Source organism: Podarcis bocagei, assembly GCF_964188305.1.
Source record: "Podarcis bocagei genome assembly, chromosome: 1".
NCBI lineage: Eukaryota > Metazoa > Chordata > Lepidosauria > Squamata > Lacertidae > Podarcis > Podarcis bocagei.
In genome coordinates this window covers 3,888,947-3,910,655 of record NC_138125.1, presented here as the reverse complement: position 1 = coordinate 3,910,655, position 21,709 = coordinate 3,888,947, and the positions used below count along the sequence as shown (strand labels likewise).

Sequence of the window (21,709 nt, the reverse complement as noted above, 5' to 3'; positions counted from 1 at the left end):
GTTTATTTATACCCCACCCTTCCTGGTTCAGAAAACCTGGCTCAGGGAGGCTAACAACAAATTTAAAACACTTAATTGATGCGACAATAAACAGCATAAAATACAGTATAAAATGTGAATAACAATAAATTCAGAATTCAAAAATCAGTTTAGTGGGGGAATCCATCCAATAAACATTCGATGATCACCAAGGCTAGCTGGCTAAGTTAGTCCTATTTGGGCCAGCGAGGAGACCAGGCGAGAATTAGCTGTGGGATCCCAGAGCGGGGAATCTTCATAAAAAGGGGAGGGGAAGGGAAGGAAGGGGAATAAAAGATCAGGCTAAGTTCAAATTGAAAGCCAGGCGGAATAGCTCTGTCTTACAGGCCCTGCGGAAGGAGGTTAAATCCTGAAGGGCCCTGGTCTCATGGGACAGAGTAGCGTCAAGGAGCTGCCTACCTTGTTCCCATCGGGCTTGTCCACGAGGAAGACTTCGCTCCAGATCTGGATGCCTGTCGTCTCCCGCTCCGAGCCGCCTCTCCAGGAAAAGCCCGTCAGAGGCTCATTGTAGTCGCCAACCCAGTCGGCCAACTCCTGCAAGGTGGAGAGATGGCAAGCGGTAGTTGATTCTGTTGGTTCCCGTAACTGGCGGGCCAAATCAGGCCAAGATTAGCATCCTAGGTAAAGGTAAAGGGTAAAGGGACCCCTGACCATTAGGTCCAGTTGTGACCGACTCTGGGGTTGCAGCGCTCATCTCGCTTTACTGGCCGAGGGAGCCGGTGTACAGCTTTCGGGTCGTGTGGCCAGCAAGACTAAGCTGCTTCTGGCGAACCAGAGCAGCGCACGGAAATGCCAGTACCTTCCCACTGGAGTGGTACCTATTTATCTACTCGCACTTTGACGTGCTTTCGAACTGCTAGGTTGGCAGGAGCAGGGACCGAACAACGGGAGCTCACCCCGTCGCGGGGATTTGAACCGCCGACCTTCTGATCAGCAAGCCCTAGGCTCTGTGGTTTAACCCACAGCACCACCCGCGTCCCTTATTAGTATCATACCTAGAGCAGTGTTTCCCAACCTTTTTTGGGCAAAGGCACACTTGTTTCATGAAAAAAATCTCGAGGCACACCACCATTACAGCCCCGTGACGTCAGCGCGCAGCGTCACGCCGGGAGGGACGCACGAAAGTGTAAGTTTCAATTTTTTCCCCTCCCCCTTGCCTTCCTTCTGTGCCAACCACCAAAAAGCCAATAAAAAAGCCAAGACTTTAGGGCAGCAGGTCGACACGGAAGAAGCTCCTACCTAAGGACAGGTGTGACGGCCGTGTCCTCTTCTGCCACACTTGGCAGCCCTGCCTCACGGTCGTGACTCCCACCCTGATTTCTCCCCGCAGGTCGAGCGGCACAGGCAGCCCAATGTGTCCAGCCCAGACACAAGCCCCGCTTCCCCACTCTAGATCCTGAATGCGACCAAGTGCTCTGGACTCCCGAGCAGGGTGGGAAAGAGGACTCGCATCTGGTAGCCTCCGGGCTCCTCGCCTGCTCGAGGGATGGCATTGCAGGCAAGCTGCCAGCCGTCGCCATCGCCGCCCCCTCATGCGAGTGGACCTGCCCGGAGTGGTGGGCCGGGGGAGGCTCGTTCTCTGTGGGGATGTGGCCCGCACGCGCGGCCCCGCTTCCTCCTGCCCAGGGCTGAGCTCCTTACCCGCGATCTCGGTCTCGCGCATGCGGATCCCACTTATTCCAAAGCTCGCGCCACTAGCCAGGGCTCTCACACTGTGCCAGGGCGAGGCGGCGCGGCCCACTGACGTCATCGCGGCTCGCCGCCGCCCTCGACTTCCCTGTTCCCTCCCCTCCCTCGGGTCACCGTGGTTACCGAGGACTGCAAGCTGCTCGGGCAAGCGTGGGGCATTAAGTGGGAGAAGGAAAATTAAAATTAAAACTCGCCTGAAGGCCGCCTCTCCGGATATGAAGCTATCTTTCGAATTTTTTAATTTTTCCCGCGGCACACCAGGCAACGTCTCGCAGCACACTAGTGTGCCGCAGAACACCGGTTGGGAAACACTGACCTAGAGGCTAAACCAATCTCCCATTTTTGCTACCTGTCAAGAGCTTGGCACAGGCCACAAAGCATGGCTGGAGCGTCGCTTTGGCCCAGGGTGTGTGTGTCACTAGAGATGCAAGCCTGCATGAAGGGGTGAGTGAGAGGGACTGCAGGCTGTGTGTGTCATCATATGGGGCGTTATTCCATGAAATTTGCACTAGGAAAAGGATTAGTGTTAGTGCAATGGGATCTCTCCTCCCCATGAACCAAGCCCAGATCTTCTCTGGGGAGCGGAGGATACCCCAGAACAGATTTAGAGGGAGCACTGGGGAGAATGTCCCGCTGCTCAAGGAGAAATAAGAAATGCCTTCCTTAAAAGGTAAAGGGACCCCTGACCATTAGGTCCAGTCGTGGCCGACTCTGGGGTTGCGGCGCTCATCTCGCTTTATTGGCCGAGGGAGCCGGTGTACAGCTTCCGGGTCACGTGGCCAGCATGACTAAGCCGCTTCTGGCGAACCAGAGCAGCACACGGAAACGCCGCTTACCTTCCCGCCAGAGTGGTACCTATTTATCTACTTGCACTTCGACGTGCTTTCGAACTGCTAGGTTGGAAGGAGCAGGGACCGAGCAACGGGAGCTCACCCCGTCGCGGGGAATCGAACCACCGACCTTCTAATCGGCAAGCCCTAGGCTCTGTGGTTTAACCCACAGCGCCACCCGCATCCCCCACGTCAGTGCTGTCCCAAGTACAATCCATAGGGCTTACTTTGGAGGCTTTTCCAGTGGAAAAGTTGGGGAAAGCAGGAAACATACCAGATCCACCATATTCTTTTAATTGGATTTAATATTGCATCTTTACAGTGCTGTAACGTGTCCTGGGACCTTACGGTGAAAAGATCCTGGTTGGCGTCTCTGTTGCATTTGAATGGCTTTTAGACGTGTGTTCCTGTTCTTCTTGCTTTCAATTGTTTTTATAGATACCTATAATGGCTTAAATAGATGCAAATGTTCCAGGAGCCTCGTTTCAAGTGCACAATTGTTCTGAGCATGCTTTTTATTGCACCGTAAATTGTTCCGGGATGCCATGTGGATATTGATGGGTAAAGGAAATAAATCAATGACAATGAAAACACACACTGCTATTACGGCTGGGAAGCTGGGGCTACACGCAGATCAATAGCTCTCAAGATCTTGGCAACGTGTCTGCTTAGGGTGCCAAATGTCTGCGGCGTCCCCGGAGCTGTCAGAACAGTGCGCTGTGTTTCATTCTGGACGCTGGACAGATCCCCTCGACATTAGGACTGGCCAGACATTTATGTGAGTTCTGGGACAAGGAGCTGGCCCCTAGCCCACGTCCCCTAGCCCAAAGGAGAGAGCCAGGCATTGCTCCTCACAGCACCTTCCCTGCTTAACACCCAAGTGGCAAGGGCATGGTATTAGAATTCCTGCTCCGTGATTGCAGTCATGGGATTGTTGTCTTTCACATGACAGTGTATGTTTTGACTCCACAGAGTGGGAAGTGACGGAGACAGGATGTTTGTGTTACTGTGTTCCGTGAAGTGGGACTATTGTCCTTTTTGCTGTTTGATGCTAGAGAGAGAGAGAGGGAGCCATGTTGCAGTGCTCCGTGTGGGTTTATATGTAAATAAAGTAGATTAGCCAAAATGCTGAGTTACTGAGGTCTGTTACGCGCATGATGCGCAAACTCTGCGGATCCCTAAGTGTGCCGGTGTCGGTTGGCATCGGTCGCTGTGATGTTCGGGCAGAAGAAAGCTTTTGAAGCTCCTGAACGAACGACCAGGAGGGAGAGAACATGCCAGTCGGGCATGTGTCTCTGCCAGGGTCCTACTCGAGTGTAGGCTGAACTCCTTACACACAGCTCACGCTTCACCACCACCCCAGCAGGAGAAAGCCTGCGGGAACCATCAGGAGCAAGCCAGTTCACCGGCCTCCCCATCCCCACCCTCCATGGGACCCTTAAAAGGAAGAGTTACTTATTCTTGCTCTCTCTTAAATGTTTTAATGTGGAATAGTAATCCTGCTGTCTTTTTGGCAGGAAAACAAATGCATTTTATTGCTTCTGAAATGTTCAGATTTAGCATTATTTTTATTGTTGTTATTATTATTACTTTATTATTTATTAAATGTATATGCCACCCTTCATCCAAAGATCGCGGGGGTGGTTTACAGTATAAAAGAAATTCAAAATTCAAAGCCTAACAAAACAAACAACCCCCCCAAAAAAAATATTATTACTTATTACATTTATTTCATAGCAGCACAGAATTGTAGCGTTAGAAGGGATCCCAAGGATAATCTAGTCTGACCTCCGGCAATGTAGGAATGTCAACTCAGGCATCCACGGCATCCATCAAACCTTTGCATTGGTTTATTTCTATTTGCGTCTTTCACTTCATTTCATTTATTAATTGCTTTTCCCTGCCAGCCCGACTCAGTGGCTTACACACATACACAAACGCATACCACACCCTAACAAACAAAAGCCCACATACGTTCATAAATAAAATCAAGAATTCATTTTAACACATTAAAGATAAAGGCCAACGGTCTGGTGAAAGAGGAATGTTTTCGCCTGGTGCCTAAAGGTGTGTAGTGAGTGAAAGTGCCAGGCAAACCTCCCTGGGGAGAGCGTCCCCCAAGCAGGGAGCCACCACAGAAAAGGCCCTCCAAGCTGACACAAATTTGCATTTGCACTGTTTGTCAGCCGCCTTGAGGTGCTTTTTTTTCTGCCGAAAGGAGGCGTATGAATAAATAAGAAGAGAACATCTGCCCAACCTTGCCTATTGAAATTGAAATACTTTATTGTCACTTGTACAACTTGTATACAGTGAGATTACACGAGCACCCATAGCTGTCAACCTTCCCTTTTTTTGCAGGAAATTCCCTTATTCCAGCGCCGTTTCCTGCTGCTTCCCACATTTTTAGATATCCCGTAGACTGTCCCCAGGACAGGTGAGGCTGCTGATCCCTTATTTTCAAATCTGAAAGTTGACAGCTATGAGAGCACCCCTCACTCAGCTCTCTTAGTCTTAATTCCCCTCGTTTACTGACGCACACCCACCAAACCCCAAAGTCGGTTGCCCTATTGTTATCTTTTTATTCAGCAGCCTAACAGCCCACGGATAGAAGCTGTTCTTTACCCTGTTGGCACGACTAATCCTGTTTCTATATCTTCTGACCAAGGGCAGGAGATGAAGAAAGTGCCGGCCTGGGTGTGAACCATCCCTGAGAATTTCCCTCACTCTCCTGAGGCAACCTTCTTCCGCTATTTCATCCAGCGGATTCACGGGACAGCCCATAATATAATATTGCGAGGACAGTGGACAGATCCCAAAAGCTGATTTGGTCCTGCCCTTGTGGGGAGGCCCTGAAGATGTGGAACGAGACCATGTGAGGCCTACCTACCATGTTGTACATGTATCTCAACATGAAGTCCATCAGGAACGACTTGCCCTTCCGGAAAGCCCCCGCCACAGAGACGGCCACCACCTCGCGGTCTCGGACGGCTTCCGAAAGCAAGATGCGGTTGAGGGCCTCTTCGTCCAGCTCAAAGGAGTGGTCATCCTTCACGATGAGCACCTGCACCGGGCGGGCCTTCCCGTCGGACTCCTCCTCCTCCGAGCTCCACTCGTAATTCTTTTCAGAGAACCCACCTGTGTTGGGAGAGAGCAGCCCCCAGGGTCAGGTCCCAGCAGCAGAGGGTAGAGCTCAATCAGGCCCCTTCAACCACCGCCCTCCAGCTCCCATCAGCCCCAGCCATCATGCCCAACAGCCAGGAATCATAGAACCGTACAGTTGCGAAGAACCCTCAAGAACCATCTAGTCCAACCCTCTGCAATTGTCATACACTGGAGGATGGATGGCGGAGGATGGAGGATGGTTGAAGGATGGATGGCGGCTAACAGATTGAGGTTGAATCCTGACAAGACAGAAGTACTGTTCTTGGGGGACAGGGGGGCGGGCAGGTGAGGAGGACTCTCTGGTCCTGAATGGGGTAACTGTGCCCCTGAAGGACCAGGTGCGCAGCCTGGGAGTCATTTTGGACTCACAGCTGTCCATGGAGGCGCAGGTCAATTCTGTGTCCAGGGTGGCTGTTTACCAGCTCCATCTGGTACGCAGGCTGAGACCCTACCTGCCCACAGACTGTCTCGCCAGAGTGGTGCATGCTCTGGTTATCTCCCGCTTGGATTACTGCAATGCGCTCTACGTGGGGCTACCTTTGAAGGTGACTCGGAAACTGCAATTAATCCAGAATGCGGCAGCCAGACTGGTGACTGGGAGTGGCCGCCAAGACCATATAACACTGGCCCTGAGAGATCTTCATTGGCTCCCAGTACGTTTCCGAGCACAATTCAAAGTGTTGGTGCTGACCTTGAAAGCCCTAAACGGCCTGGGTCCGGTATATCTGACCCAGCGTCTCCACCCCCATTGTTCTGCCCGGACGCTGAGGTCCAGTGCCGAGGGCCTTCTGGCGGTTCCCTCCCTGTGTGAAGTGAGGTTACAGGGAACCAGGCAGAGGGCCGTCTCAGTAGTGGCGCCTGCCCTGTGGAACGCCCTCCCATCAGATGTCAAGGCGATAAACAACTATTTTACTTTTAAAAGACAACTGAAGGCGGCCCTGTTTAGGGAAGTTTTTAATGTCTAATGCTGTATTGTTTTTAATATTTGGTTAGAAGCTGCCCAGAAACCCAGCCAGATGGGCAGGGTATAAATTATTATTATTATTATTATTATTATTATTATTATTATTATTATTATTATTGACACAATGCAGGAATCTCAACCAGAACATCCTTGACACATGGCCATCTAGCCTCTACTTAAAAACCTGCAAGGAAAGAGCGTCCACGACCTCTCATGGGAGTCTGTTCCACTGTCTAACAACTCTTACTGTCAGAAAGTTATTCCTGATGTTTAGCTCGACTCTCCTTTGTTGGGATTTGTAGCCCAGAACACCTGGGGGAAGGTTCTAGATTCAGGTAGGTAGCCGTGTTGGTCTGACACAGTCAAAATATTTTAAAAAATTAAAAAAATTGTCCAGTAGCACCTTAGATACCAACTAAGTTTGCCTTATAGAAACCACCTAGGGACGCGGGTGATACTGTGGTCTAAACCACTGAGCCTCTTGGGCTTGCTGATCAGAAGGTCAGTGGTTCGAATCCCCGTGACAGGGTGAGCTCCCATTGCTTGGTCCCTGCTCCTGCCAACCTAGCAGTTCAAAAGCACACCAGTGCGAGTAGATAAATAAGTACCACTGTGGCGGGAAGGTAAATGGCATTTCTGTGCGTTCTGGTTTCCATCACAGTGTCCCGTTACACCCGAAGCAGTTTAGTCCTGCTGGCCACATGACCCGGAAAGATGTCTGCGGACAAACACTGGCTCCCTTGGCCTGAAAGCAAGATGAGCCCCATAGTCACCTTTGACTGGGCTTAACCATCCAGGGTTTAACTTACCTTTAGTAAAGGTAAAGGGACCCCTGACCATTAGGTCCAGTCATGACCGACTCTGGGGTTGCAGCACTCATCTCGCTTTATTGGCTGAGGGAGCCGGCGTTTGTCCGCAGACAGCTTCCGGGTCATGTGGCCAGCAAGACTAAGCCACTTCTGGCGAACCAGAGCAGCATACGGAAATGTCGTTTACCTTCCCGCCAGAGTGGTACCTATTGATCTACTTGCACTTTGACGTGCTTTCAAACTGCTAGGTTGGCAGGAACAGGGACCGAGCAATGGGAGCTCACCCCGTAGCGGGGATTCGAACCACCGACCTACTGATCCGCAAGTCCTAGGGCCTGTGGTTTAACCCACAGTGCCACCCACGTCTAACTTACCTTTAGAAACCACTTAACCCAGGTAGTCTTCCTGTAGCAGAAGTGACTCTCTGGGATCTTGGACAAAGAAGGTCTTTTGCACCAGCTGTTACCTGAACCTTATTTTAAGAAGAGACGAAAGGCTGAGCCCTGGCTATTCTGTATGCAAAGTACATACACACTCTTTTACTGAGCTATGGGCCCCTCCATCCTTGCCATTCAATCTGGTTGCAAACTCACTGTCAATTATCGGTGAATTTGGCAGCATTTTAAAGCTGCTTTTGCACTGCGAGAAACCAGCCCCCGCCCTAGCATGAGCCAGCACAGAAACTGACTTCCAAGAAAGCTATTTCTGGCCCCAACTGATTCTCATTTGCCTGGAAATAAAGGGACTTGGTCCATCACACAGCCCAAGATGTGCTTTCAAGCCAACCTGGTCTTCCTTTGCTTTGGCAACATCTTAGGGAATGTCACCTCTGCAATTATATCACTCATTAAGCTGTTTGGTTTAAAAAGTCATCGGGGAAGTTTTCCTTAAATAATTTAAACAACAACAACACACCAAACCTGTATTATCACATGTGCAATTCGCCACCAAGCTGAACAGAAACTTCAACCATAATAGTTGGGCATCTTTGATTTATTCCATTTATATCCCACCATTTTGTGGCATACAAAGAATCACAGAGTTGGAAGGGACAACAACCCTGCGAAGTAGGTTAGGCCAAGAGGCAACGGAGCTGGCAAAACATTTCCAGTTGATGCCAGCTTCCGGGCAGGAAGGAAATACTGTTTAATCTAAGCTGTCTTCTGGGAATATTGACATTCCATTTTAGCTGCAGCTGCTGCCAAAAGGAAATTAGCTTTGGTGAGATCTTAGCTAGCGTCCGTGGTCAGTGACAGTGAATTCCATCATTAAGTCATGTCATCATACAGTTGTAGAGTTGGAAGGGACATCGAGGGTCATCTAGTCCAACCCCCTTAAATGCAGGAATCACAGCTAGACAAAATGAATGGACTATGCAGAACTGGATAAAATGAAAGGAAGGATTCGAAACCTGCGGGACCAGAGATTTACAGAAGATTGGAAGAAGTATATGAACTATCTGAAGAGCAATTGTAATCAACAAATTACGCCTAGTAGGACTACAAGAAGTTTTGTAAGGAGAAATATTTGAAACATTACAACGTAGAAAAAGAATAGAGATATTAGTTATGAGATTTAAATGTAATAGGGAAAGTAAGAAATGTATACTAAGAGATTAGATTGGAAAAGTTTCAGATGAGATTGATGGAAGTCAAAAAAAATGTATAAGATGTAAAAGTAGAATCATAGAATCATAGAGTTGGAAGAGACCACAAGGGCCATCGAGTCCAACCCCCTGCCAAGCAGGAAACACCATCAGAGCACTCCTGACATATGGTTGTCAAGCCTCTGCTTAAAGACCTCCAAAGCAGGAGACTCCACCACACTCCTTGGCAGCAAATTCCACTGTCGAACAGCTCTTACTGTCAGGAAGTTCTTCCTAATGTTTAGGTGGAATCTTCTTTCTTGTAGTTTGAATCCATTGGTCCGTGTCTGCTTCTCTGGAGCAGCAGAAAACAACCTTTCTCCCTCCTCTATGTGACATCCTTTTATATATTTGAACATGGCTATCATATCACCCCTTAACCTCCTCTTCTCCAGGCTAAACATGCCCAGCTCCCTTAGCCGTTCCTCATAAGGCATCGTTTCCAGGCCTTTGACCATTTTGGTTGCCCTCCTCTGGACACGTTCCAGTTTGTCAGTGTCCTTCTTGAACTGTGGTGCCCAGAACTGGACACAGTACTCCAGGTGTGGTCTGACCAGAGCAGAATACAGTGGCACTATTACTTCCCTTGATCTAGATGCTATACTCCTATTGATGAGGCCCGGAATTGCATTGGCTTTTTTAGCTGCCGCGTCACACTGTTGGCTCATGTCAAGTTTGTGGTCAACCAAGACTCCTAGATCCTTTTCACATGTACTGCTCTCAATCCAGGTGTCCCCCATCTTGTATTTGTGCCTCTCAATTTTTTATGTTTAATTACTGTTGAAAATGATATGTTAAAAAACTAATAAAAAATATAAAAAATAAAAATAAAGCGGGATATCAAATCCAAAATTCTTCTTCTGCAAGGAAGAACAGCTCACCACTTTCCGAGTGAGACTGTTCCACCATTGAACAGCTCTCACTGACGTTCTTCCTGGTGTTTATGCCCAAGAAGAGTTTAAGAAGTGTTTGCCGGATCAGGCCAATGGCAAATCTAGTCCAGCATCCTCTTCTCACAGTGGCCAACCGGGTGCCTCTGGGAAGCAGGCAAGCAGGACTTTCCCCTCCCGTGGTTTTTGGCAACTGGTATTCAGAATCAATGCTGCCTTTAACTGTGGAGGCAGAGCACAGCTACTGGGACTAGTAGCCATGGGTAGTGTTATGCTCCACGAATCTATCTAATCCTCTTTTAAGGCCATCCGAGCCTTACCTCTTTTTTTAATTATGCATTAAGATACCTAGCAATGACAAACTTAGCATCTTAAAAAGCAGAGACATCACCTTGCCAACAAAGGTCCGTATAGTTAAAGCTATGGTTTTCCCAGTAGTGATGTATGGAAGTGAGAGCTGGACCATAAAGAAGGCTGATCGCCGAAGAATGGATGCTTTTGAATTCTGGTGCTGGAGGAGACTCTTGAGAGGCCCATGGACTGCAAGAAGATCAAACCTCTCCATTCTGAAGGAAATCGGCCCTGAGTGTTCACTGGGAGGACAGATCCTGAAGCTGAGGCTCCAATACTTTGGCCACCTCATGAGAAGAGAAGACTCCCTGGAAAAGACCCTGATGTTGGGGAAGATGGAGGGCACAAGGAGAAGGGGACGACAGAGGACGAGATGGTGGGACAGTGTTCTTGAAGCTACCAGCATGAGTTTGACCAAACTGTGGGAGGCAGTGGAAGACAGGAGTGCCTGGTGTGCTCTGGTCCAGGGGGGCACGAAGAGTCGGACACGACTAAATAAATAAACAACAACAACAACGATACCTACAAACCACCTTGAACTATTTTGAGTTCCAGCAGAGTTTGTTCTACTTCCCTGCAGTATTTAAAGGAAAAGCCTGCAACTCAACTCAACCAGACCCTTCTCTCAATCGCAGCTGCGTGGCTAAGGCAGGGAGGGAGCGAGAGCAGTATGGGAAGAGCTCTGTCACTCTTCACAGCTGCTCCGGAGGAATTAGCATCGGAGGACTTGCTGCAAAGACAAAATTCGCTACTCGGGGTTTGCAGTTGCTTGCAAAGTAGAAGAACATGAGTGAGGCAGGGCTGGGAGAATGGGCGATGGAGGAGTCACTCTAGCTAGCATAAAGGCTATTTTTTTTTTTAGGAGGAAATCATTTTCTAACATTAAAATAAGATGCACATGGCACTCGGCAGCCATATTAAGAAACACGGTTGGTTACAAATAAATCATAACCCCTTACACAACACATTTTTTCAGTCTTTGAAGGCACTTCACATACTTGATCTCAGCACTCTCTACAAAAACAACAGGCCGATAATAATAATAATAATAATAATAATAATAATAATAATAATAATAATAATAATTTATTTATACCCTGCCCATCTGGCTGGGTTTCCCCAGCCCCTCTGGGTGGCTTCCAAAAGAATATTAAAATACAATGGTCTGTTAAACATTAAAAGCTTCCCTAAACAGATGTCTTCTAAAAGCCTGGTAGTTGCTGTTCTCTTTGACATCTGGTGGGAGGGTGTTCCACAGGGCGGGCGCCACCACCAAGAAGGCCCTCTGCCTGGTTCCCTGTAACTTGGCTTCTCACAGTGAGGGAACCACCAGAAGGGCCTCGGAGCTGGACCTCAGTGTCCGGGCTAAACGATGGGGGTGGAGACGCTCCTTCAGGTATACTAGACCGAGGCCGTTTAGGGCTTTCAAGGTCAGCACCAACACTTTGAATTGTGCTGTAGAGTTGGAAGGGATCCCCAAAGGGCATCTAGATCAACCCTCTTCAATGCTGGAATCACAGCTAAAGCATCCCTGATAAGACAACCTCTACTGAAAAACATCCACCCACTTCCGAGGGTGTCCTTTCCACAGTTAAACAACTCTTGCCGTTAGAAAGTTCTTCTTAATGTTTAGTCGAGATCTTTCTTGTAATTTCAGTCCATTGGTTGGGGTCCTACCCTCTGGAGCTCCATCTTCTATTTTGACAGCCCTTCAGATGTTTGCAGGTGGCTATCATGTCACCTCTCAGTCCACTCTTCTTCAGGCTGAACATACCCAACTCCTTCAGCTGTTCCTCATAGTGATGAGTCGGGTCAAGAATCTACAAACTGTGCTCCAGGACCTCTCTTGGGGGAAGGCGGATCTGTTGCCTTTGAAAGCAGCTGGGTCTCCAGCCACATGCAGCCTTTGTGGAACATACTGAGGGTGCTGCAGGGTCCATTTTCACTTTGGAGGAGGCTGGAACAGGGAAGACTAACTGATCTGGTCAGCCTTTCACATGATCCAGGCTATAAGGTCGTAGCCAGTGGTGGCTGGTGGTTGTTGGAGCTGGTGGGACAAGGGCAGGGAGACCTACAATAGGCAGGCAGTGACCGCCAGAACTACCCCATGAAAAGGAAGGCAGGCAAGCCAGACTGAGATTGATGGGGCAGCGCCCCATTTGACCTAACCATAGGCTGTATTCACCATTTTTTTTAAAAAAGAAAAGTTCATTTCGCTGCTTTGGACACAGTTAATGTGAACCACCCTGGTCTAGGACAGCAGCTGCATTTAAAAATAGATAATACCTTAGCTATTTTCCCAGTGCCTGTTCATGGAAATGTACAGATATGAGTAATGGTTTCATATGCATTTTTATAAATTGCAAATAGATTTTTTTTGAAAAAAAAATATTTTTAAAAATTAATAAGGGTGTTTGCCAATTCTGGAAGCAGTGAACTAGACTGGTGAACCGTATGAAACACTTTAGAATTTTCTTCAGCAACTCACCCCATCCCACCCATCCCCTTAGCCCTGGGGATTTGCTGTCTGATATTGTTCCCTAGCTGGTAAATCCTGGTGAGGGGCGGAAGAGAGAGAAAGGGACTGTTCCAGCTGGAAAACACCACAGTGGCCTTTCCCCTTCTTCATTCTGCTTCCCCTCCTCTCACCTGGACAGCTCCTCCTCCTCTTCCAAATGCAACACTGCACAGTCACGATGAGTCGCTTAAACTCAACTCACCTTCCCCGCTTCGCACTTTGTTCTGCAAGCACAACCAGATAACTTATCTGGAAAGCTATTGGGTGAAAAGGGAGGGGAATCCCCAATAAAGCGTTCCAATAACTGGGTGTGTGCCCCCCTTTTAAGGCAAACCCCCACTACATTCCCAGTTCCAAACCCACAATCCCACACACCAGATCTATTCCACGTAAACCCCCCCCCTTGTGCACAGCCCACCACCACCATTTTAATCAGGATTAATTAATGGGGCATTTACAACAAGTTCAGTGGTCACCACTATTGGTATGGTTTGTAATCTTACCTACAACAGGTATGTGTCATAAGTGTGCATGGGATAAGGGTGTTGATGTTGTTGTTGTTGTTTTAAATGACTGGGTGGCCAAGGCAGGGCTAGAAGAAGGCACTGAGTTCCCTAGATCAGGAGACCTCTTTTTTTGTTCCAGCTGCACTGACTCCCAATTCATCCCTGGGCTCAGTTGTCTCAGTCCTGGACTTTACATTTAAAGCTCTGAACCACGGCTGGGGAAAGTGGTACCCTCAAGATGAACGTGGACTCCCACTTCCATCATCGCTGACCAGTGGCCATGCCAGGTGGGGCTGCTGGGAGTTGGAGTCCAAGAAAATCAGGTGGGCCACAGGTTCCCCACACCGATCAATATCCTCCTTACAGCAACCAGAACAGGAAACAGCACTCCAGACAAGGTCCGACTAGTGCAGAATTGTCAAACTCTTGTTCCTCGTGACTCAGAAACAAAGCTTCCCTTAAAGCAGCCTTAAAACTGTGTTAGCTGACTCATGTTTGACTTGTGATCAAGTGCAACCTCCAATACACCCTTCGCATGAACACATCAGGGATCCCTCGTCATGTTTGTTGCTTCCTCCCCAAACTTTGCATTTGTCTCTATCGGACCTCTGTTTTCTACTCCTTTCTATCAAGGTCTGTTTTGAGCTTTATCCCAGACTCCTATGGTGTCAGGTGCTCCTCCCAGTTCTGTGTCATCCGCTAGTTTCACAAGGATTACGCGACGCCCAGAATTTCTACACAACGCTACCTTATTCCGTTAGCTGCCTGCAGCATCTCTGGATGGGAAGGCACCCCACAAAATGCAGTAAATATACACGTGCATTAAAATTCACCCCCTTTCCTGCTGATTCAACCTCCTAGCAAACACACTCGGCACCACACCTTTATGGCTTCGGAGAGGTCCATCAGTTCACACATTATCACAACGCGCAGACACCCTGCACAAAACTCCCAAGCCTGGGGAAGGGGGGCTTAGAATCCAGTGCCTCCTTGTGCAGGAAGATCACGCCTAAAATTCATGATTTAAAAAGCATCGGGATGCACCCACTCCTGCAAAAGCAACCATCACACATTATTTTAAACAGGTGTAGGGAGATAAACACTACCTTTGGCCACCAAGGAGTGCTAACGGGCTACTAAAATGCATCTAACAGCCAGACACCCCCCCCCCCTTTTTCTTTTTTTTTGCAAGGCCACCCTGTCTCGACCACCGTCTTCCAATTCAGGGTTTGTTTACTTCTGACCAGGGGGAGGAGGAGAAACAATGCCTCCCCGCTCCCCCACCCCTTGCATCTCCCCATTGTTCATCCTCTCCCTCTCCCTCTCCCCCCCCCTCCCAGCCCCACAATCTGCCGGCCGGCGGGGCTGCATCCATGCATCCTCCCTGCGCCCTGCGCGATGCGCCCCCGGGGTGGAGCCACAGCCGGGGCCGCCGGGGAGCCGGGGAGCCACATTGGGGATGGGCGCAGGGACGAGCGGCTCCTCCTGGCCTTCCTACCGCGCGCCCCGCTCCAGGATCGCCGGGGAAGGCCGCAGGAAGCGCGGCCGGGCCAGACCTACCCCAGCTGTTCCGCTCCTTGCGGTGCTTGGCCATGATCGCCGCGCCCGGTGGCGGCGGCTGCGGCTGCCGCGTCGCAGGAAGGCGCTGGGGAGCCGGGGCCGGGCCTGGGGATGCTGCGGCGGCGGCGAGGACGAGGACGAGCGCTGCGCCGGCTGCTGCTGCTGCCTGGCCGAGGGAAGCGGCGCTCAGCTGCGCATCTCCGGCGGGAGGGCGCAGGGAGTGGCGGCGCAATCCGGCTGGGGCGCAACCGCGGCTGGGCGGGGACGGGGCGCCCCCTCCGCCGGCGTCAGCCTCCGCCTGCTTCGGGGGCGCGCGCGCGCGCGTCGGGGATCGCGGGGAGGCCGCAGCGCCGGAGCACCTGCAGGCGGCGGAGGCGGCCGCGGCCACGCGCGCGCGGCGGAGGCGCCGCTCCCGGCGCGCAGCCGGCACTGCAAATGCGCCCAAGCAGCAGCAGCAGCATCGCAGGGCGCACGGGACCCCTCGAGCTTCCAGGGACGCCCCTTCGGGTACCACGAGAGTCGCTTTGGGTTGTCGCCAGAGCCGGATGCAGCTCAGCTTGGCTTTTGGTTGGGAAAAGTCCCTGCCCCGGGCACCTTACAATCTGCGGTGCGCTGCCCTGCCGGATAGGGAGGCTAGGGTCAACAGGAAAGGACGCGCGTGCACGTGTGAACGACACACGCGTGTTTCTGGGAGTGGGGTCCTCTGCAACAGGCGTTGCCCGGACGACAGCCGTCTCCGCATCTCTGCAGGTGGGTTAAAGCGCAACAGGAGCTGCGGAGGGTGCGGAGGCCAGTTTTGGGTACCGGAAAAGCAGAGGATGCAGCGTTTCTTAAGGACGGGAATCTCCTTAGCTGTTCCCAAACCTTCAGGACCAAGGCAGGCATGCATGCATTTATGTTGTATACCGCCCTTCATCCGGAGATCCAGGGCGGTTCACAACAGGAAAAAAACACAAAATGAGAATACAAAATACAGTACACAATAAAACACAAACACAAACTGGTGAATGCCACACTTACAACCAGTTCCTTGTCTGGATGCAGTACATCTAGACTACAACGAAGGCAGGCAGACAAGTTTCACAGATAGCAAAACATATTTCAATTTGTGTAGTACAGTATGGATCCTATGGTCAAGGGTTCTGGACCAGGTGGGCCTTTTTGGCCTGATCCAGGAGGTTGTTCTGTCTGTCTAGTTAACTGGGTAACTTTGGGCCAATCGCTATCTCTCAGCCTAACCTACTTCACAGGGTTGTTGTGGGAAACAAATGAGGAAGGGGGTGAACCAGTCAGGCCACTTTGAGCTCCGTGGATGAAAGGGTGGGATATGAATGCAATAAATAAATAAAATAGTTCAGTGTTGTTTACAATGCCTGGCAGTGGCTCTCCAGGGTCTCAACCTGGATTCTCACCCAATTTTACCTGGAGAGGCCAGGGATTGAACCTGGAGCTTCTGGGGGCAATTAATTGAGATATACCGTATTTTTCCGTGTATAATACGCCCCCATGAATAAGACGGCCCCTATTTTGGAGGACTAAAAATTAAGAAGGGACGCGGGTGGCACTGTGGGTTAAACCACAGAGCTTAGGACTTGCTGATCAGAAGGTCAACGGTTCGAATCCCCGTGACAGGGTGAGCTCCCATTGCTCGGTCCCTGCTCCTGCCAACCTAGCAGTTCGAAAGCACGTCAAAGTGCAAGTAGATAAATAGGTACCACTCTGGCGGGAAGGTAAACGGCGTTTCCGTGCGCTGCTCTGGTTCGCCAGAAGCGGCTTAGCCATGCTGGCCACATGACCCGGAAGCTGTACGCCAGCTCCCGCGGCCAATAAAGTGAGATGAGCTCCGCAACCCCAGAGTCGGCCACGACTGGACCTAATGGTCAGGGGTCCCTTTACCTTTAAAAATTAAGAAAATGGATGGGATATTGCCCAGGGTTGTTGAGCTTATTTTAGGAGGGGGTTGCCGCAAATCACTCACCCGCCTGGCAGACGCTAACACTAACATGTCACAACAGCCTCCTAATGTCTGTCTGTCTCCTCGCCGGCAGAAGCAGCCTATTGCCCGCCCAATTGCTGCAGCAACACCCAATCAACACCACCCCTTGCCGCAGACAAAACCTAGTCTTATACATGTAAAATTACGGTATCTACCCACCGCACTGAATTCAATAGGACTTCCAGGTAGATGTGCAGATGATGGCAACCCTACAAACGCTTCTCTTGGAGTCAGTCCCTTTGGCTTACTTCTGAGTAGACCTGCACAGGATCACACTGTTCCCAGGCTAGCACAGTGAAGATGGCAATGCCGGAATGGCTCTGCTCTGCTTTCACAGCTGGAGGTAGCAATGGTTCTAAATATCACCTGGGAACTGCAAGAGGGGAGAATATTTTTGTTCTGTGTTCAAGGGTTTCCAACAGGCATCTGGTTGGCTGCTGTGAGAACAGGATGCTGGACTGGACGGGCCATTGGCCTGATCCAGCACACTCTTTTTATGTTCTTCATAGGCCTGGATCTGGCCTGTTGCTGCCATGATAGCAGCTCAGGATCTAGCAGGTGAGTAGAGCTCGGTGGAAGGATACCAAACCCCTTCAACGCGCCAGACAAAGAAGCAGGTCTAGATTGCTCTGTTTGCTGGTCTTACTAACATAAGAAGATCTGGTCAAGGTCCTATCTAGTCCAGCATCCTGTTCTCATAGTGGCCAGCGATACAATACGATTATCTTTATTGTCATTGTCCCATAGAGAACAACGAAATCGAAAAAATCTGCATCAGGCCTTCAAAAACCAACAAGCCTGCTACCCCAGCTATCCCAGCCTGGTTAGCCCCCTAAAAACTCTGATACCCCATAATTAAATACAATATACTCCCACAGAGACTACCTTACACTGCATTTAAAACCAAAATCGCATTTGGATAGAAGCTGTTTCTCAGGCGGCTAGTCCTAGTCTTTATAACCCTGTACCTTCTTCCAGAAGGGACGCAGGTGGCGCTGTGGGTTAAACCATAGAGCCTAGGACTTGCCGATCAGAAGGTCGGCGGTTCAAATCCCCGGGACGGGGTGAGATCCTGTTGCTCGGTCCCTGCTCCTGCCAACCTAGCAGTACGAAAGCATGTCAAAGTGCAAGTAGATAAGTAGGTACCGCTCTGACGGGAAGGTGATCGGCGTTTCCATGCGCTGCTCTGGTTTGCCAGAAGTGGCTTAGTCATGTTGGCCACATGACCCAGAAGCTGTACGCCGGCTCCCTCTGCCAATAAAGCGAGATGAGCGCCCAAACCCCAGAGTTGGCCACTACTGGACCTAAGGGTCAGGGGTCCGTTTACCTTTACCTTCTTCCAGAAGGCAGAAGCTGAAAGAGATCATTTCCGGGGTGCGCACTATCCTGCGCTATCTCTGCAGCTTTCTCATGGCACCTGAAAGCATAGATTTGATCCAAGGTGGGAAAAGTGCACCCAATTATTCTCTCCGCAGTCTTTACAACCCTGGACAGCATTGTTTTTTGCCTGGCCGTGCAGCTCCCAAACCACACACACAGACCATAAGTTAATACACTCTCAACAGTGCAATGGTAGAATGCCATCAACAGGTCCTTTGAGAGATTGTTTTTCCGGAGGATTCTCAACCAGATGCCTGCGGGAGGCTCACAAACGGGACCTGAGCATGAGAGCCACTCTCCTCAGCTGTGGTCCCCAGCAAGTGGTATTCAGAAGCCTGATCCCATCTAAATTACTTCCCCAGCATATCTACTTAACATGGCAGAGTGAAGGGCTTACTGGCAGGTGTTAAAAAGGTAAAGGGTAAAGGGACCCCTGACCATTAGGTCCAGTCGTGGCTGCGCACGGAAATGCCGTTTACCTTCCCGCCGGAGCAGTACCTATTTATCTACTTGCGCTTTGGTATGCTTTCGAACTGCTAGGCAGGCAGGAGCAGGGACCGAGCAACGGGAGCTCACCCCGTCACGAGGAATCGGACCGCCAACCTTCTGATTGGCAAGTCCTAGGCTCTGTGGTTTAACCCACAGCGCCATCCGCATCCTTGCCTTACTGGCAGGCGTTACACTGGTATAGAAAGCCAAAAAGGGGGGTTACGCCATGGGCAGGGGGCGGATGTGCTGGAGGCAGGTTGAGGGGTAAACAAAGCGACTGTATTCCCAGAATAGCCAATGAGTTGCCCTCCAGATGTTGAACTGCAGCTCCCATCTCCCCTGTCTGTTGGCCATGCTGGCTGAGGCTGATGGGAGTTGTAGTCCAACAAGATCTGCAGGACACCACATTGGTCAGTCCTGCTGTACCCTAACTCCCTTCATTCATTGATCCTGTCCACATATCTCAGTGGAGTCTTTGCTATCAAAAGTGCAGGTGCAACTGAATTTACAGGAGTTGGGGTTCAGTCCAGTTGCTGCAGGAAACAATCAAAGTCCCCTCAAAAAAAGGGACGTTCTCTCACTCCACCCCACCCATCCTAAATCTGCTCTGGATGGCCTGGGGGAATCCCACACTGTGTGCAGTTGTGTCTATTAACTTCACTGGACCTACTCAGAGTAAGACCAGCATCGAAACAATCCAAAAAAAAGCATTTTAAGATTTGTGCAAAGGATTAGGGTGTGTCATTAAAATGGGTGGGATTCCCTTCCTAACCAGCCCTGCTTGCTTTTGCAATAGGGCTTTTCCCCTCCCCTCACCCCACCAGGTACCCCCAAAGTGGCTCTTGAGGGGTTGGGAGGGCATGGGGTGGAAAAGAGGGGAGGTCAATCCGCCTGGATGCTCGAAGCAGACAGAATGACTGGAAGAGTGCAGTATTCCACCCTCTGTCTGCCTCATTGGCACAATCTTGCGCTTTGCTTTCTCAGAAGTAAAGGAACAGAGGCATGGGAATCTGGCCCACTCTGGTCTTTGCATGTTAGAGATACAATGCGGCAGCGCAAGCAATATGTATGTGACTGTGTGTGGTTTTCTGGGCAGGCTGTGGCGGAAGAAGCCTGTTTTACTGAACCCATGTACAAGAACAGATTTTATGAGGTTCACCCCAATAAAGTGACTTCCAAAGGCCACCTGATGGGCAGAAAGTGTTTGTGTGAATTGGCCGGTGGAATGAGGTCTCAGAGAGGAATGATTGCCCATGCCTGCTATGTAGCAATGGTTCAAAATCATTTGTACATGAGAGACTTGCAGCAGGATGGGGGAACCTTTTTTCTGCCCAGGGGCCACATTGCTTTCTGGGCAATCTCCTTGGAGCCACATGCTGTTAGTGGGCGGAACCAAAAACAGGTAGCACAACAAATGTAAATGTTACCTTTGTACAGGAGATTAGTTTGCATACACATTCACCCCCACCCCTTTGTATCCTCCTCCATCCAGGCAAGAAAAAGGCATTAATAATAATAACAACAACAACAACAACAACAACAACAATAATTTTATTTATATCCTGCCCTCCCCTGCCAAGGCCGGGCTCAGGGCGGCTAACAACCAATAATAAAAATGAGTTGAATGAATACAACTTAAAAACAATATTAAAATACAACATTAAAACAATTAAAATGCAGCCTCATCACAGAAGGAGAAAGGAAAAAGAAAGAGGGGGAGGGAATCAAGTTGACTCCAAGCCAAAGGCCAGGTAGAACAACTCTGTCTTACAGGCCCTGCGGAAAGAAATCAGGGCCCTGGTCTCATGAGACAGAGTGTTCCACCAGGTGGAGCCAGTGTTGAGAAGGCTCTGGTTGAGGCTAATCTGACTTCTTTGGGGCCCAGGACTTCTAGGGTGTTGCTATTTATGGACCTTAAGGTCCTCCATGGGGCATACCGGGAGAGGCGGTCCCGTAGGTACGAGGGTCCTAGGCCGTGAAGAGCTTTAAAGGTCAAAAGCAGCACCTTAAATCTGACCCTGTACTCCACTGGGAGCCAGTGCAGCTGGAAAAGCACTGGGTGAATATGCTCCCATGGCAGAGACCCCGTGAGGAGCCTCGCTGCAGCATTCTGCACCCGCTGGAGTTTCTGGGACAGCTTCAAGGGCAGCCCCGTATAGAGCAAATTACAGTAGTCAAGCCTGGAGGTGACAGTCACATGGATCACTGTGGCCAGGGCAGGGCGGGAGTTCTAGCCAAAACTACACAGGATGAGAAGTAGGGTCAGTGATGAGTGTGGCCTGGGGAGAATTCGAAGGGCCAGTTAAAGAGGCCTGGGGGCCGCATCCAGCCCCTGTGCCAGAGGCTACCAGGCCTTGGCCTAGAGTTTTAATTTTTTAAAATTATATTGCTGACACTTCTCCACTGCTGTTTTAAGGTTCATGGAGATTCATATTTATATTATATGTTTACTTATGATTCCATGACATCACGGCAGCTGAACCAGTAGCATTCCATAGTAAGCAACAGCCCTTTTGTTAGCCCATCGTGTAGGTAAGACGTGATCTAATTATCAGCTTCAGTGATAACCCACATAATTGCTTTCTGGGTGGTTGGAGCCTTACATTACATTACAGAACCACTTCCTGTATTTGGCAGGTGGGTTTTTAATGGTTTCTGATGAGAGTACTGATTATATTTGTGGTGGGGATGTATTGCCACAGGCCCTGCAAAGAATGCCACTGCTATATCGGGGGAGCAGCTTATTCTGCTGCTCCCCCAACAGCCCCCACCCCCCACTGAGTTAATGCAGGATTTTCTCGGCCACTCACAAACACTCATCACGAGACTAAAAGCACTCATTTCAGTGGTGTTTTTAAAAATATCTGATCCTGCAAGAATC

At 50.0% G+C, this 21,709-nt stretch overlaps 1 protein-coding gene across 3 annotated transcripts in view; it reads right to left on the bottom strand.

Moving 5' to 3' along the window:
• The window catches only part of ATL1 (atlastin GTPase 1), a 45,196-nt gene extending 30,087 nt beyond the window's left edge, over positions 1-15,109 (bottom strand). For all 3 annotated transcript variants that reach the window (XM_081192808.1, XM_081192809.1, XM_081192810.1), the window contains exons 1-3: positions 14,964-15,109; positions 5,446-5,693; positions 439-573 (exon numbers count right to left, since the gene is read on the bottom strand). In XM_081192808.1, coding sequence (XP_081048934.1) covers positions 439-573; positions 5,446-5,693; positions 14,964-14,997 — 417 coding nt within the window. In that variant the 5' untranslated portion in view covers positions 14,998-15,109. The remainder of the gene's footprint in view (positions 1-438; positions 574-5,445; positions 5,694-14,963) is intronic.
• Between the last annotated feature and the right edge of the window lie 6,600 nt (positions 15,110-21,709).